At 41.8% G+C, this 16,680-nt stretch overlaps 1 protein-coding gene across 12 annotated transcripts in view; it reads left to right on the top strand.

Moving 5' to 3' along the window:
- LYPD6B (LY6/PLAUR domain containing 6B) overlaps positions 1–16,269 on the top strand; it is a 180,127-nt gene extending 163,858 nt beyond the window's left edge. For 9 of the 12 annotated variants that reach the window (XM_059394318.1, XM_059394311.1, XM_059394310.1 and 6 more), the window contains 5 exons: positions 6,245–6,303; positions 7,572–7,724; positions 10,220–10,318; positions 13,911–14,041; positions 15,532–16,269. In XM_059394318.1, the coding sequence (XP_059250301.1) occupies positions 7,610–7,724; positions 10,220–10,318; positions 13,911–14,041; positions 15,532–15,711 (525 nt within the window). In that variant the 5' untranslated portion in view covers positions 6,245–6,303; positions 7,572–7,609 and the 3' untranslated portion in view covers positions 15,712–16,269. The remainder of the gene's footprint in view (positions 1–6,244; positions 6,304–7,571; positions 7,725–10,219; positions 10,319–13,910; positions 14,042–15,531) is intronic. The other 3 variants (XM_059394317.1, XM_059394312.1, XM_059394319.1) reach the window with 1 other exon arrangement.
- The last annotated feature ends 411 nt before the right edge of the window (positions 16,270–16,680 follow it).

Here is a 16,680-nt window from a genome sequence, read left to right as displayed (position 1 = left end):
ACTAATCTTTGGCAAAGCAGGAAAAAAATCTTCAATGGGAAAATAACAGTATCTTCAACAAATGATTTTGGAAAAAGTGGACCGCTACATGCAAAATAATGAAACTGGACCACTTTCTTAACCATACACAAAAATAAATTCAAAATGGATAAAACATCTAGATGTGAGACCTGAAACCATAAAAATCCTGGAAGAGAACAGAGGCAGTATCTTGTCTGACATCAGCCATAGCAGCTTCTTTCTACATAGGTCTCCTGAGGCAAGGGAAACAAAAGCAGAAATGAACTATCAGGACTTTATCAAGACAAAAAGCTTCTGCACAGTGAAGGAAACAGTCAACAAAACTAAAAGGCAGCCTATGGAATGGAAGAAGATATTTGCAAATGACAGATAAAGAGTTGGTATCCAAACTATACTAGAAATAACTTAAAAGATCCAACACCCCAAAAGTGAATAATCCAGTTAAAAAATGGGCTCAAAACATGACTAGATCTTTCTCCCAATGGCCAACAGATATATGAAAATATGTTCACATCACTGTCAACATCATCTGTCAGAGAAAGATACCATATGATTTCACTCATATGTAAAGTTTAAGAAACAAATGAACAAAGGCGGGGAAATAAGAGGCAAACCAAGAAACAGACTCTTAACCATAGAGAACACACTGATGATTCCCAGAGGGGAGGTGGGTGAGAAGATGGGTTAAATAGGTGATGGGAATTAAGGAGGACATTTTGGGTGATGAGCACTGGGTGTTATATGGAAGTGTTGAATCATGACGTTGTACACCTGAAACTTATATTACACTGTATGTTAACTAACTAGAATTTAAACAAAAACTTAAAAAAAAAATGCTGATCCCATCAAAAAAAAAAAAAAAGTAGAACCAGAATTTTATTCTGGGTGCTCTTTCTGAACCTAAAGTCTGTTGTTTTTCCTACTTTTTAAAATGATTATATTAACCCTTGATGGACACATCTCACATTGAGTTTTTGGCCCCAATGATATGTGTGAGTACTGGGATTATGTCTCTTATTTATTATTTCTAAGTGCTCAGCAGAGTACCTGGTATAAAAACATGACTTATAGTCTTACTACTTTTTTAAGATTTGGACAAGCTGGTAATGAGAGGTTGAGTCATGACCCTATTTTTCCTTAGTGAATGTTGTTGTCCTTGGAGATTTTGTATTTTCTGATGAAAATAATAGATTGGGCATAAGGTTAATTTCTCTCCTGTATTTTGCTCCAGGCCCATAAAAAGGGTAGATTAAATATCTTTAAAGAGATCTATGTATTTTTTTTTAAAGATTTCATTTATTCACTTGTGAAAGAAAGAGAGGACAAACACGTGAGCATGGGTGGGGAGGGGCCAAGGGAGAGGGAGAAGCAGGGTCCCTGCTGAGCAGGGAGCCCAACTCGGGGCTTGGTCCCTGGACCCTGGGATCATGACCTGAGCCAAAGGCAGACACTTAACTGACTGAGCCACCCACATGCCCCAAGAAATTTATATTTAAACTTAGGGGGAAGAAAGATTTTTCATGTACCAGAAATAGAATACTGATTAGAGAAGGTAGAAGCTCTCGTCTTAGGAGTGGGGCTCTAGATGGCCAGGCAAGGTCAGCAGTTGAGAACTCAGTCCCCCTGCAAAGAAGGGAGCTGGCACAGAGTCTGGCGTAAGTCCCATGAAACACTGTTCTTGAATTTAATGGGAACCAGAGTATCTCCATTGGCCCACCTGGCCCAACAGCCAGAAACAAGTAACACAACCTTTGTTGCGGATGGTAAAGTTTTCTGGCAAGTTTCTCCTCTTCAGAGCAGTGTTTTCATCGAGTCCATTCTTTCTGAGTATAATTTCAACACTCATTTTGAATTTCCACTTTGCCTTCCTTCTTTTTACAAGAGAAGCCAGGCCTATTAAAGTTTGTCATTAAAGTGTCTTACTGCGGGATAAGTGATGCTTTCAGGAAGGTGTGAATGTGAGTGTTGATGGGCATGTTGGACTTAGCAGAGCTGCCTCCTTTAAATTCTCCATTTCATTTGTTTTATTGGCAGCTAGAGTTAGCCTTGGCTTGCTGACTCATTTTCAGCAACTGCAGGAAGTACCAGTATTTACCACATCTATCTGGACTCTTCTTTTTCATCTCTCCTTGTGAGCCCATTTCTTTATCTTTGGACACTCTACCAATTCCTTACCACCCACAATCTCTGTCTTACTTGCTAACGGAAGTGTTCCTTATAGGCCATAGCTAAGTGGTTGGTTCTATTCAAAAAGGTATTTATAGGGTATTTACCATGCACTGAGCCTTCTTGACCCAGGTAATTTAAAAATAACATAGGTCATGTTCCTGCCCCCAGATTATTAATGGTGTCCAGGGCATGCTGCTTCTTGAAGCTCCCATCAGCTTTGCACGTTTTCTGTGGATGCATAAAATGCCATGTATAGGACATGATGATGATGACTACTCAGACCTGGGACATAGTCATGGTTCTGGACCAAGTGCTGTGTAGGTCCTTTACTCTGGGCAGTAGTAGTAGGCCAAAGTCTCAAGCAGGTTTTGTAAGTTTATAAATCTGGCTACCTGCCATTTCCTGGAAGGCCCGAGAGTTGCCCATCCCTGTGGTATCCCTATAAAGGTGCTTTGCAGAAAGCACCTCATCTTTTGGCAAAGAAGCACACTGCCTTCTGGAGCAAGAATTATCAAACTTTCCAAAGAGAAGATCATAAAACAAATGGAAGGCCAGCACCGCAGGTGAGGGGTTTCGGACCAGGCCTACCATCTAGGAAAATAGTATAAAAATAATGTGCTCTGTTTGGGGAGGAATGTTTTTGAGCTACCCTTGAACTTGAGGAGTGTATACCACATCCCTGATGTATGTACGGAATTTTCTCAGTGCCAGACATAGAATCATCTAAGTCAAAGGAAGCCCAATCATGACAGCTGTATCCTGAAACAGCATCAGCCTCTGTTCACTATCATTTGGGTCTGATTCCTTTGAGATGCTCAGCCCAGGGGGAAAATATATATAGACACAAAATTTTGCAAATAACCCTAAGAAGCTTATAGGCCACCCCTCCCCGCTATGAAGAACTCTGCTTTATGTGATGGTCCCGGAGAAAGTGACAGAATGAAGATTTTTTTGTTTTCCTTTTGGAGCAAAATCCAAGCTCTACTGTAATCTTGTTCTGTAACTGAGATGGTACTGGAAGCCCACTCAGCAGAGTCCCAGCAGATGATTTTTAGTTCAGAGTCTCTGAAATGATTCTAAATGTAAAACAACTTTCAGATACCATACTTAGTCATTTGCTTTTTCATTATCCTAATGTCTTTTGGTTGTGAAAGATAAAACAGTCATGTTAACACAGACCCACTGTAGAGCAGATAGAGATGGATCTGGGCACTTAGGGGAAAAGCAGGATAGGGGAATGGATTATAGAGCCGGCTCTGGAAAATAGGTGATGTTTTTTAGTGTTTTCCTCATTTGACAGGTAAAACTTCTGCAGTAGAATTTTGATGGAATAAGGCTGTGCTGTTTTAGTTGAAAACAAAATGAAAAGACACCAGTCCATTTGGAAGCAATTTTCCTACAGTTTGTTTTTCACTACTGCTCAAGGGTAGCAGGTTAGAGGAAGCTACGTGGGAATGTTTTCAGGGGATGTTCCAGGCAGTGTGCTAGGGTCTTTATGCGCAGTCTCTGAACCTCTCTTGTACAATGGTAATGAGGCCACCTTCCCTATGGTGCTGTTTTGAAGAATGGAAAAACCCAAATACAAATCTAATCTTTGGGTGTGTTGTTCCTTTGGTTGATTTTAAGTCGTCTGCCATCCACTCTTTTATTCAGAGATGCCTTTGGGATTCCCAGATAGGTGAATTCTACATTCCTCTATATTCTCTATTATTGGCATCCAAAAGGATGGGAGTTAGAAATAAGGCTAAGGATTTGGGACTTATCACTCTGCAGAGACAAAGCATTTTTTTCAAAATTAGAGAAATCTAAAACCAAATCATTCCTTGCTTTTCGTTAGATCCCAAATCCTTGCCATGGCCTTAAGTGCTTGTATGATCTGGGCCCCCCTTCTGGGAACACGCCTGTCACACTGGCCACTTTCTGAGTTCCTCAACAAGGCACACTCCTTTTCTTGGGACCTTGGTATCTTTCCTCTTGATTCTTTGCTTGTATGCTTTCTTCTCATCCTGGGCCCACCATACATGTAAAGTATCTCCTCCTGTTCTAACACATCTCTTTATTGTACTTATCTTAGAATTGGGATTATCTGAGATTATGTTTTTCCCATATTTATTGCCTATCTTCTCCTTCTAAAGTGCAGACATGATGAGAGCAAAGACCTTGTTGGAGATCCAGTAATAACAAGGTCTTTCTATGCACTACAAGGTCTTTCTATGCAGTAGCCACATTGAATGAAGGGATGGGCTTCTGTCTTAGATAGAGACAAACCAGGGATTCTGGCTTGTGATTTCTGGTTCATCAGAGGACATGTTTACCTGGGAAGTAGTAGAAAATGGCAAACATAGCTGATGAGATAGTTTAAGTGCTTCATAATATCAACTAATTTAATTCCCACAACCTTATGAGGTAAGTGTTATTACTTCCATTTTATAGATGCATAAGTTGTTGTATGGGAGGTTAAGGGACTTGCATGAGGCTCTGTGTTTGGAAAGATGTATTTGAGCCAATGCTCTTTACTACCAGATAGAAAGTGCCCATGTGTCCAGCACTTGGTAGAGTGCTTCATACACATGGTGTCATTTAATCTGTTCTTCAACACCCTGGGGTAGGGACTGTTGTTATGCCTCTTCTACAGATGGGTAAGCTGAGGCTTGGGAAGTTTAATCAACTTGTCTGAAGTCCCACCTTTGCTTAGTGATGGAAAAGGGACTGAATGTAGACAATATTACTCTTCAATCTGGAATCATAGACATCATACAGGGTAGCTATTGGAACACAGTGAATTTGAGGTTTTTGAAAGAGGGATTAGTCTCCCCTACTCAGAGACTCCCCACTGGTGTAAAGCAGGGGTCTTCATTCCTGGACTCCAGATTCATAATGAATATGGAACTGTCCAACTCAGAAAAATGAATAGGAAAAGTAGAATTTGTACCAGTGTAATGACTTGTTTGTAAGGAGTAATACAGTTAGCTGTAAGAAATGTCTATTTCTTCAGAAAGAGCATATGAATAGGATTTGGAAATCTGGTAACTCTGAAAGGTCAATTTTGGTTTCTAAAGTGGAACCAGGAAAAAAATATATGTATTTTTTTCTCATGTAAAAGATATATAAAAAATATATAGAAATAGTAGGTCTCACTCTGTCCTGAACTGAAATGAAATGCAGTATATAAAGTTTAGCACTGTTGATTTTTGAAGCTTACCAGGTTTACCTTTACACTGAGTACTTCCTTAGAGACTCAGTTCTCAGTGACAGAAGCTGTCTGTAGGGATGGGGGTGCTGTGGCTGTATGTTGTCTGTTATCCAGTTCCATCTCCGTAGATAGACATTAGCCACACATGGAAAACCAATCTACTCCCAACACAAGAAAAGTAAAATCCCCAGATCCCATGTATTAGTAGCCTGGCTTCAGACAAAATCTCCATGTGAAGGATTATGCTCATCTGTGCAGAGATCACACTTTTCTTCTTTGAAAAATTCCCTAAACCTACTGAGACCAGCTGATTCAGCAAGAAGAAAATGAACTCAGGCAATATTATTGAACTCTAAGATTCTAGCATTTTCACAGACTCGTATTACAGGTGCTGTTACTACACTATCCTATGTGAGTCTACCTGAGCCTATATTTGATGCATACAATTACCCTGACATGTGGGCAGAACAGGTGTTATTAAGCCACATTATAGATGAGGAAATTGAGGTTAATAGAGCTTCCAGAGCTTGCCCAAGTTCAGGCAGCTAATAGAGAGCAGAGCCAATATCTGAACCAAAGTCTTTGGACTCCAAGTTACATTCTTTTCTGCTTCCCACACCTTCCCCCTTGCCAAAGAGAACAAATTTGTGGTGACACAATAGTTTCTTAGCATCTCTACTGAAGATCTTCTTACTACCAGGTTGCTTCTAGAGGGTAGGACCTCTGGGAACTTAAGATGAACCATCTTACTCAGTGCTCTGTGGACATCGTTGTTTCATGGGTCCCAAGCCAGCTTACTTTAAGTCTTTGAAAGCTGTGAGTAGTATTTGTGGGCTAGGACTAACATTATATGTTTTTCAGCTTTTCAGAGAACTTTTATTCTGCTTCCTCTAGAACCTACTGGCAGCTTCTTGCACCAGGTATGACAGACACAGGTGGGGATGGTATTCTTTTTTTTTTAAATTTAATTTTATTCATTTATTTAACAGAGAGATCACAAGTATGCAGAGAGAAAGGTGGGGTGGGGGTAGGGGGAGCAGGCTCCCCACTGAGCAGAAAGTCCGATGTGGGGCTCAATCCCAGGACCCTGAGACCATGACCTGAGCTGAAGGCAGAGACTTAACCCACTGAGCCACCCAGGTGCCCCTGGGGATGGCATTTTTACAGTGACTCCTTTATCTTCTCCATGCCCTCGTGCTCTGGGATCCAGCAGAGACTCACTTTCAAATTCACTGTTCTTTTACGGACCGTGCTTCCCACTGCTCCAACTCTTATGATTCCTTCCAGATTCTGAAAATGTTGCAGAATTTCTCAAACTTGAGTGTTTACTCAAGGAACGGTGTTGACAGAAAGGTGGCTTGGTGTAACTTCAGGGGACCATGCTCTGAACCCTGGCCAGTAAGAGATTGGGTGATTCAGCACAAAGCACCCCGGTTAGCCTCAGGCAGTGAGAGAATGGGGTGCAGCCACACCCCTGCAGCTGCTTGTTCTACTGGAGCCTGAAAGGCCTTTGGGTGTCTGGCCCCAGCTCTGCTGGCTGGTGTCAAGGCCTGACCAGTAGAAGGCAGTAATCACTTAATTTTCATCTGTGTGGGGGCACCTTGGTGGCTCAGTCATGAAGCGTCTGCCTTCAGTTCAGGTCATGATCCCAGGGTCCTGGAATGGAGCCCTACCTCAGGCTCCCTGCTCTATGGGAAGCCTGCATCTCCCTCTCCCACTCCCCCTGCTTGTGTCTTCTCTCGTTGTGTCTCTCTTGGTCAAATAAATATATAAAATCATTTAAGAAAACAAAAACAGGGGCACCTGGGTGGCTTAGTGGGTTAAGCCACCGCCTTCAGCTCAGGTCATGATCTCAGGGTCCTGGGATCGAGCTCCACATCGGGCTCTCTGCTCAACGGGGAGCCCGTTTCCTCTTCTCTCTCTGCTTACTTGTGATCTCTTTCTCTGTCAAATAAGTAAATAAAATCTTTAAAAAATAATTAAAAAAACAAAAACAAAAACAGCAGCAACAACAACAAAACCTTTCACCTGTGTGGGAAGAATGCCGTTTACCACAGGTATGGGCCCTACAGAACAAGTAGATGGTGGAATATATTTGAATAATCAGGATTTCCAAAGGGAAGCAAAACATTCTCCTACTGTTACACAAAATGCAGATAACTGTGACCAGTCTCTCTCTTCATCGTAGATATGTGAGTCTGGGATTTTCCCACAGCCAAGGTCAGAATGCTGCCCCTACGTCATGCTCTGGCTGTCGCTGCTGTCCAGGTCTTCATCTTGTCAGAAAACTGGGCATTGGGCAAGAACATCAACTTCTACAACGTGAGGCCTCCTCTGGACCGTAAGTACTGGTCGAGTCATAGTTCATGGCTGTGGGGTCAAGGTGACCATTCAGAGACCCTCTTTCCTCCTATCGTAACTTTGCCTGCTCTGGAACATTTGCTTTACACCTAGAACAAACCAGGAAGTCTTCCCTACTTCTGTGGGGAGAGGTAATTCATGTTGACAGAAGTTTGTTCTATTTCTTTAAAATGGTTTGGCTTTCTGCTAAAGTTTCCAAGGGGTTCTTGTTTAAAATAAGCTCTTGAATATTGTTCCTAAGAATGGCTTAGCAGAAAAGATTCAGTGTTCTTTGTTGATCTGTTCCTTGTAGAAGCATATTGGCTGTAGGAAATTTCTCCATATATGATACATTCTTTCAAATGGTCATTAACAATTTTGGAACAGGTTAGTTTGGTTGAAACTTAGAAGGAAAGATTACTTGGATTTTTATTGATAATGTACAGTCACTATTAGAAAGAAAACTTTCCCATTAATTTCTTTAAAAAAAAGTATCAGTGAATATCATCTATAGGATAAAATAAATATATATTTTAAAAAAGATGTTATTTATTTTAGAGTGAGAGCACACAAACACGGAGGGGCCAAGGGAGAGGAGGAGAGAATCTCAAAGAAAACTCTGCATGTTACATACATATATGTGTATATATGTGCTTGTATACAGATATCCTCTGTCTTCCTTTCTCTTCAGACAAATAAAACTTCTCTGATATGTTTTATTAAGGAAAGATTGTTGTAGATAACAATTGTTTGGTAGAAACACCAAAGCCTGGGGTTCCCACACCAGGAAGAGTATTAGAATCATGATAAAAGACTTTAAAACTACATATTCCCTGGTCCCTTCTGCAGAGATTCAGGCGTCAGAAGGGTGGATGCAGATTATTTTTTTCTTTTCTTTCCCCAACCCCCTCTCCTTTTTAGAAAAGCTTTCCTGATATTATTGATGCACAGCCAGGTTTAGGAACCACTGTATTTATACTACTACTTTTTTTTTTTTTTAAGATCTATTTATTTATTTGTGGGAGAGCATGCATACAAGCAGGGAGAGGGCAGAGAGAGGAAAAAGGAGGGAATCTCAAGCAGAGTCCACGCTGAATGCAGAGCCTGATGCAGGGCTTGATTCCAAGACCCTGAGACTATGAACTGAGCTGAAATAAAGAGTCAGACACGTAACTGACCGAGCCACCCAGGCACCCCTATACTACTTTTAAATGAAGCCTATATCATTACTGTTCTTTACTTTGCTTTTTTATTATTTAGGACATTGTGTGTGCATGTGCATACACATATATATCACACACACATGTACACATGTGTACCACACACACAAACACACACACACCTTGAACTATCATTTATTATACATTTCTAAATTGGTAATGATCATATTATGATTATATTACATTATTTATGACATGGCACAGACAGTTTTCATAAAATCTAAATTACACATTTTCAACTTTATAGGTCTAATACAATTTTATGATAAGAAGAAAACACATTTAAAAAAATGAAAAAAAAATTGACCAATGCGTGGTCAGGTTACTAGGGTGGTTTGGGGTTCTCCTTGATCTTTGTGTTTTATTCTCCAGAAATGGAAGAATTGAAAGTTTTACACAAGGCTTTATATCATGTCTTGTAAAGAAATGTCAAATTCATTATACTTTTGACTTCTTGCCCATTAAAACAATAAGATACAAGGTAGAGGGAAAAAAAGGATAGAGACAAAAAGGGCATTCTGGCGGCTTTCCATGCAGATAGCCAACAGTCATAATCCTGCTTTCTGTAACACTCTATCCTGAGCATAAGAGCCCGAGAATTACTCCCATCCTTATAGGAAATGTTACATTCCTGACTGAGGTCTAATGCTATGATAATTGACATACATCAAGTGAGATTGCTGTAATGGAAGGGCATGTGGACAGAAACTAGCATGATTTGACAGGGGGGCAGGGTCTCTCCTAGATAGTTTTATTGCAACCTCCTGTTTAATATTCAGGATTCCTGTGCATGTCCTGGGGATCTTCACTGTTAGTGTTACTGTAAATATTATTATTCTTGGAAACATAAAAACCACACAGCTACTTAGTGGGAAGAGTAGAAATTAAGCTCACACTTATCTGACTCTAGTTCTTCTCAGGGGCCGCTCTGTACCAAGTTATTGGTTCTGACACTATCCCCACCCTTGCCCGTTCTCTGAATTCACGCTTATTCCCAAGTTATAAATTGTAATGGAGCTATATTTCAGAGTGGCTTGTGGAATCATTTTCCTTACTCTCTAATAGATAAGTAGGCAAAGTATTTAAAGAAAAGGGAATAAAAAACATGCCCCGAAGTCTGGCAGTTACGTCCAGCTCGCGAGCAACAACAGTTCTCAGGATGATGGCTTGTACGTTTTGTTTGATCTAACAAGAGTTGCTAATTTTGTGCCATCTTTGATGTTTGAAAGTTTCTCCTTTGTAACCTTTCTGTTTCACCATGCATTTTTCTTTAAAGCTACGCCATTTCCAAACAGCTTCAAGTGTTTTACTTGTGAAAATGCAGGAGATAATTATAACTGCAATCGATGGGCAGAAGACAAATGGTGTCCACAAAGTAAGTGTGCTGAGTTTGGAAGACGCTTTTGTGATCCTACCTCATTGAGGTCTCTCATGTCTGGCCCTGAGCAGACATGCCATATATAATGGGATTAGCATATCAACAGGCTGATGATGCTCTGTTTCAATCAGAGATTTAAGAGACTATGCAGATATTAGACTGTTCTGACAGTATTTGGAAACTGATGGCATATCCTCAATTTGTCGATGTGTATGTGTCTCCAAGGAGAATTTCTTAAATAGTGTTTATCAGGCAGAGCAAATAAACCACAATATTGTCTAAGGCATTCCAGGAATTTCAGAAATGCTTGATGATACCTCTAGGAAAGTCATACGTATTGGCTGAAGTAAAGAAAGGTTTTTATACTCTTGGGATACACTGATGCATTGGTAACTCATTCATTCATTTGACAAACATTTGAATATCTTCTTAGTTTGCTTAGTGCATTGACACATCCCTAGTGCCCCATCCAGTTGCCTGGCCCATACTAAGCACTCAATAAATATTTGTTGATAGAATGTACACATGCCTTTGATTAGGTGGTCAGGAAAATCTCTGAAGAACTAGGACCTGACTGACCAAAACAAGGCAGCCATGTGGAGATCTGTAGAAAGAACATGCTAAGAAGAGGGAACCCCAAATGCAAAGTCTGCAAGAGAACAAGATTTGGCCTCTTCAGTAAACAGGAAGAAGACTGGCCATTAAAACTTAGGGGGAGATAGAGAAGGGGTCTCATGGAAATAAGGACCAGGGCACATAGGATCTTCTTTTTCTGGTTGAATTTGGATTTCATTATAAATGTGATAGGAAGGCAGGAGGGGGTTGTATGCTAGGGAAATACAGGATACTAGTTGTGTTCTAAAATACTGTTCTGCTGCTATGTGAAGAGCCGGTGGTTGGGGACAAGAGTAGAAGGGGACACCAGATGGGGTCTTTCATTGTCTTCAGAGAAGAGAAGATGGCAACTGGGACTAGGGTGGTAGGAATCGAGGGACAAGTTCAGTGATTTAATCTATACAGACTTGGTGGTAAAGCAGACCAGATGTGCTGATGGGGGATTTGGAATTGGAAAGCTCTACTTAGAGCTATAAGAAGATCAGGCTATTCAGATTGTTTAGGAGGTACTGGTTCTTTTAGGTTTTTAGACCGAAAAGGCCAAGAAAAGCCAACTAGCCAACCGACAATCTCTTCCAGAGTTAAAGATGATTGGTTTTGGTGTTTTGTTACCTTGACTCTTTTGGAAATTTCTGTATAATATTCTATAAAGCAGTGAAATAGCCTTACCTCTTCCAGAGAAAGCCAGTGTGTGGCCCCAAGAAATAGTCCACACTGCAGACCTTTTTGGGGCCTGAATCCCTGATTCTGTAAATTAGCACAAGTGGTTATGATATCTACTTGGACAGTATTTATCACGATTTCTTTTCAAAAATAATTATCATAATTTTTCTTGAGGTTTTTAATGTTTTCGTAGAGTAACCCTCAATTGGGTATGTGCTTGTGAATACCTGAATGTATGTTATACATTTGGAGATTTCTACATTTTGCACAGAAATGTATCTTAGTTATTTCACAGTTTTAAAGATTGACTGACACTTGCTTTTAGTACCTTATTTCAGAAGGTGGGTATCATTCTTCTGCTATTTGCTTTAAATTCCCCTGAAACACTCGGTGGTAAGGATGCACACAGTAGTAAATTGGGGCATTGATGTCTAACTTCTTGTGCTTCATCTTCACAGACCGTATTATTTTGAATTGTATCAAAACACTGTTCTGCCAGGTCTGTGTGTAATGCTCCAAATTGTCATTTATTCATCAAAGTCATTTTTAATGGGAACGTGCATGGATATTTGGGGTTTTGGAGTTTTATCTCTGTTGAAACACATGAACAAAAGAAGAATGCTGCAGCTTTCTACCACCAAGCGAATGTCAGAGATGGGAAGGCAAAGCCCGTGGACTCTTCCAGGTCTACCCTGAACACCTGCTGTTTAAGAGCTTGCCATGAAATAACCCCATATTCCAGTGTGCATGAGGGTGCAATCTTGACTGTTCTCCAGTCAAGCCCCAAAGATACTAAGAATCTGGAATTCTAACCGAGGGTGTAATTTCGTGCAATTTGCCATTATTTAGGGAGTGATAGTCAACCATTTCTTGGGGTGAACAGGGCCACAGCCATTGTTCTATGTCATCTCAGGTTTCCTTTTCACCTTCGAGTTTTCCTTCTGTGGTCTGTCAGTGTTGTTAAGAGCGGTTCTCTGTGTAACAGGATATGACAAGAATGACATTTCTTGTTTTATTTACCCTGGCTTCTGTTCTGACTTTCCAGGGCTGCTTTAGCACGGGTGACATTTTATATGAACAACACAGCTACCAGTTTTCAGCTCTCCTTTGTTTGAAGTCTAAGTTGAAATGCCTTTCCAAAACATTACAGTCATTCCTTTTCCTTCCAAATGCGGAAGTCAGCTACTCCTGCCGAGCGCCCCACACCATCATCTGGTTTCATACTGAGTATGCTGAGAGGCAGAATAGTTGGGGAAGAGTACAAAACCCTAGAAAACGGCCCAGGTTAGAATGCTACCTTCCACCACCTTCTACCCGATGTAACTGTGGGCCTTCAATTTGGGTTTTTGTTGTTTTTAATCGGTACAATGGTATTAATATGACTTGTCTTAAGGCTTATCATAAGGATTGGCTGGGTGAATACATGTTATAGTGTGTAGCTGCCAGTACCCACTTGGTAGGTATTAGTATTACTTGAAGTTACAACAACCCTATCGAAATGTCAGCATACTTTTTATTTAACATCATTTTATTTAAAAGAGAGTGAGCTTGAAGGACCTGAAGGCACTCACTTGTGACTGAGGCTGTTCTGGGAAGCCGGGTATTCTCCATATTAAACAAGTCTCCCCTCCCCCCATCTTATGATATTGCCGCTGTCATCCCTTCTCAGTAACCTAAGGAGCATTGCAGTGGCCTGAGATCACTACAGAGAGATGCGAAACCAAAGCGGAAGGTCCTCAGATAGTGCATGAGATCACTTTCTTTCAAAGTAGTAAAACATGAATGCTTGAAGCCCTAAGGAAAGTTGTAGAAATGAGCTAGGCACGTGGCAGGGAGGGAACAGAAAGAATAAGAGTAAAGAAAGAGGAGAAAAATGGGACTACTCAGGAAAAGTCAGACATGCTTGGGGGGAATAGAATGTGGGTAGGAACTGGGTGCGTTAGGAAGCTGGTCTTGATGTATACTTTGAAGCATCTGCTTTTCATTTCACCTCTGGCCTCTTGGTAGACAAGAAACAAATGCTGAATAATACACCAAAGTGCTCTAGCCCATTGCATTTACACCGTTCGTTTCATAGAGTCCTAGAACCTGTGTTTCGTAGGGGGAGAGAGAGATATAGGCACTTTGATATGAAATAGCAGACCTAAGGTCAGCTTTAGCACACACCAAAGGCGAGGTGTCCGCTTCTCCCATTAACCCGCTTGCCTGGAACCCTAAGGATCGTCCTGAAGTTTAGTCCTTTCTGAAGTGATTTTCGAGTCTCTCTTTTGCAATGTGACATACGAGGTTGCTTTTTTTTCTTCTTGCCTAGATACACAGTACTGTCTGACAGTTCACCACTTCACCAGTCATGGAAGAAGCACATCCATCACCAAAAAATGTGCCTCCAGAAGTGAATGTCATTTTGTTGGCTGCCACCACAGCCGAGATTCTGAACATACGGTAAGGAGTTGTGTGTGTAAAGTTACTGTCCTGAGGTTTTTTGTTCCTGATGGTTAGTTACACGTAATGGAAAGGCAGGAAGGATGAATGAGATGGTGTATGTGTTTACTCTTTGGGGAAGGACTCCCTGACAGTGATGCAACGGAGACCACAGAGAAGTTGCCAACTCTCTGTCCTTCAAGGAAAAAAAACATTACAAAAAGCAACCGATGCTTCCCAGGCCACACAACTACACCCTAGACCTCAGACTTTGGGTAGATTGACGTCTGCTCTGGAAGCCTGAGAGCAAACCATCCATGAGAGAATGACAAACCCACAGAGCCCCACTCACAGATTTGGTTTTGGCCAGGTATCACCAAGCACACTGCCCAGGGAAGCTGGAATGTGGGGAGAGGGAAATGGGGACACTTTGACTAAGGAGTCCTGGTCTTACCCCCTACCACAGCTTAGATGAGGAAGTGAGAGTCTGAAAGAGTTCATCTGTTTAATAGGTTGAACTAGATAGATTTTATATCACTCTATCTCGACTTTCTCGTCCTAAATGAGCAATTTTCCTCTTTTATATGCCTGGAATTCTGAAATGTTTGTGAAAAAAAATTACTTGGAAAGTGTGTTAATTTCATGAGATTGTAGAGTTTGATTTAGTTGATGTGTACAGAAAGTGGCTCTGGCTCCATAGGATAGTCTCCTGGGAACTTTCATAGCTATGTCATGGGGATCCCAGATGGGCCTAAACAGATCTTCAGGCTGGGGTCCTGGGCATCAGCATCTTTCTTTTTTAAAGATCCCCAAGGAGATTCTCCTATGCACCCAGGGTTGAAAGCTGCTGATAAAGGTATTTCTGCCTTTTTCTCAGCTAGCCAGCCTGGAAGCCTCTGTGAATGGCTGGCTAGCTTTATCAGGTTGAAGCATCGTTCCAGGTATTATGGCAGGAGATTGCTTCCCCTGAAAACATCTTGTGCTGGGAGGGAGCAAGCCTTTTTCACCACCCAGCAGCTATAATTAGCAAGCCATTGCTGCTGTAATGATAGGAATCAGGTGTTAGTATAGACAGTAGAGAGCCATTACTATCCCCTAATGAGTAGTACTGAGAAAGAAAATCAATGACCAGTCCAAAAGGTTCCTCGCTTTCATTTTTGTTTCAGTGTGTTTCCTTACAAACCTTAGAGGATTTGTTGACTCAGTCAGGCAGTCTTATTCAATTCCCCTTCGTCTTCTTTCCAGTGTGCTTTTGCTTGGCTCACTGCAGATAAATCTCTGTTAAATGAAAAGATTCGTCCTTACTTCAAGATCATCCGTACTGCCGGGTCAGTCGGGGGGGAAGTTACTTGAGGGGGCCTGATGCTGTCGTAGACTGGATGAGCTGGTGAACTCTAATTCTATGTAGTCTCTTGTGCTGAAGAAGCTTCCTTCGGTGGCTCTTTGCTTCAGCCTTTCTTCTCTTTCCCATTGCTCACTCTCTTTCCCCTGTCGTCTTGCTTTTGTGACAGGAGTGCAGGTCCTGCTGTGAAGGCATGATCTGTAACGTAGAGTTACCCACCAACCACACAAATGCGGTCTTCGCTGTGATGCACGCGCAGAGGACATCCGACAGCGGCGCCCCCACGCCCTCCTTACCCGCGCTTGCCTGGGTCTCTGTGCTTCTGCTGATGCAAAGCCACTGTTCCTAGGAGAGCAGAAACCGCCTCCTGAAGCACAGGCCAAAAACTGTGTGAACTCTGAACATTTGAGTGAAGACCAGTTTCGCACTGGAAGACTGCAGCTTGGACCCCGAAGCGGAAGCCAGTTGTTTGCTGGGCTAGAGCACTCCTGCATCAGGCCCCGGGATCGAGGAAGGGGACGTGGCAGGAACTGAGGAGATCGTCTGGCTTCCCAGCTTCCGGGCCAGAGGGGCTGCATTTTGTCACTTGTGGCGGGAGGAGCCTGCCAGCATCTGTGATGGGTGGGTGGCGATAAGCCTGTGCAGCTCCTGCCTGCCCAGGCGGTTAGCTGAAGGGATTCATCAACCCCAAGACTCTTTTGTAAGCTGCTGGGCCAGACCGTCTCCTGACTGTGCATGATGAGCTCAGAGTGTCTCTATGAAATCTCATCCTTCCCCTGTGAGAATGCAGTTTTCCCACCAATGATATAGTCAATGAGAAAGGCAACTAGCTATAGGAAGAAGACTTCTAGTTGAACCAATAAGAAACCCATTTGCTCGTGTTGGGGGGAAAATAAAAGCTTTTAAATTATACAACGTAGAATGCATGCTTCTGTGTTTCTTGACTGACCTAGTGACCTCAGATAAAACATTTACCAGTATTGTAAAGGAGGTCACTAAAGTCATGTTTCCATGTACCATGGGTGATATATTCTGGCTTAAATTATAAACTTCCATGCCAAAGTGACCTAGCTTTTTTCTTTTTTGGAAAGGACACTTCTTGGGATGTTCAATGCAAATTAGTGAATTGAGGTCTTTTCTTAAGCCTGCCATGGGGCTCGATCCCTGCCATGGGGCTTGGGCTCCATCCCAGGCTGAGCCACCCAGGTGCCCCAAGTCTTTCTGATGCAGAAGGATAACAATGCCTCCTCCCCAGTAGCAGCTAAACCCAGTAGCAGTTGACCCCCCATAGGGTCAACTTTTCTCTGAATGTCAGGAT

This window comes from Mustela nigripes, chromosome 3 (genome assembly GCF_022355385.1).
Source record: "Mustela nigripes isolate SB6536 chromosome 3, MUSNIG.SB6536, whole genome shotgun sequence".
Lineage (NCBI taxonomy): Eukaryota > Metazoa > Chordata > Mammalia > Carnivora > Mustelidae > Mustela > Mustela nigripes.
The sequence above is the reverse complement of the archived record's forward strand: the minus strand, read 5'-3'. Positions and strand labels throughout refer to the sequence as shown.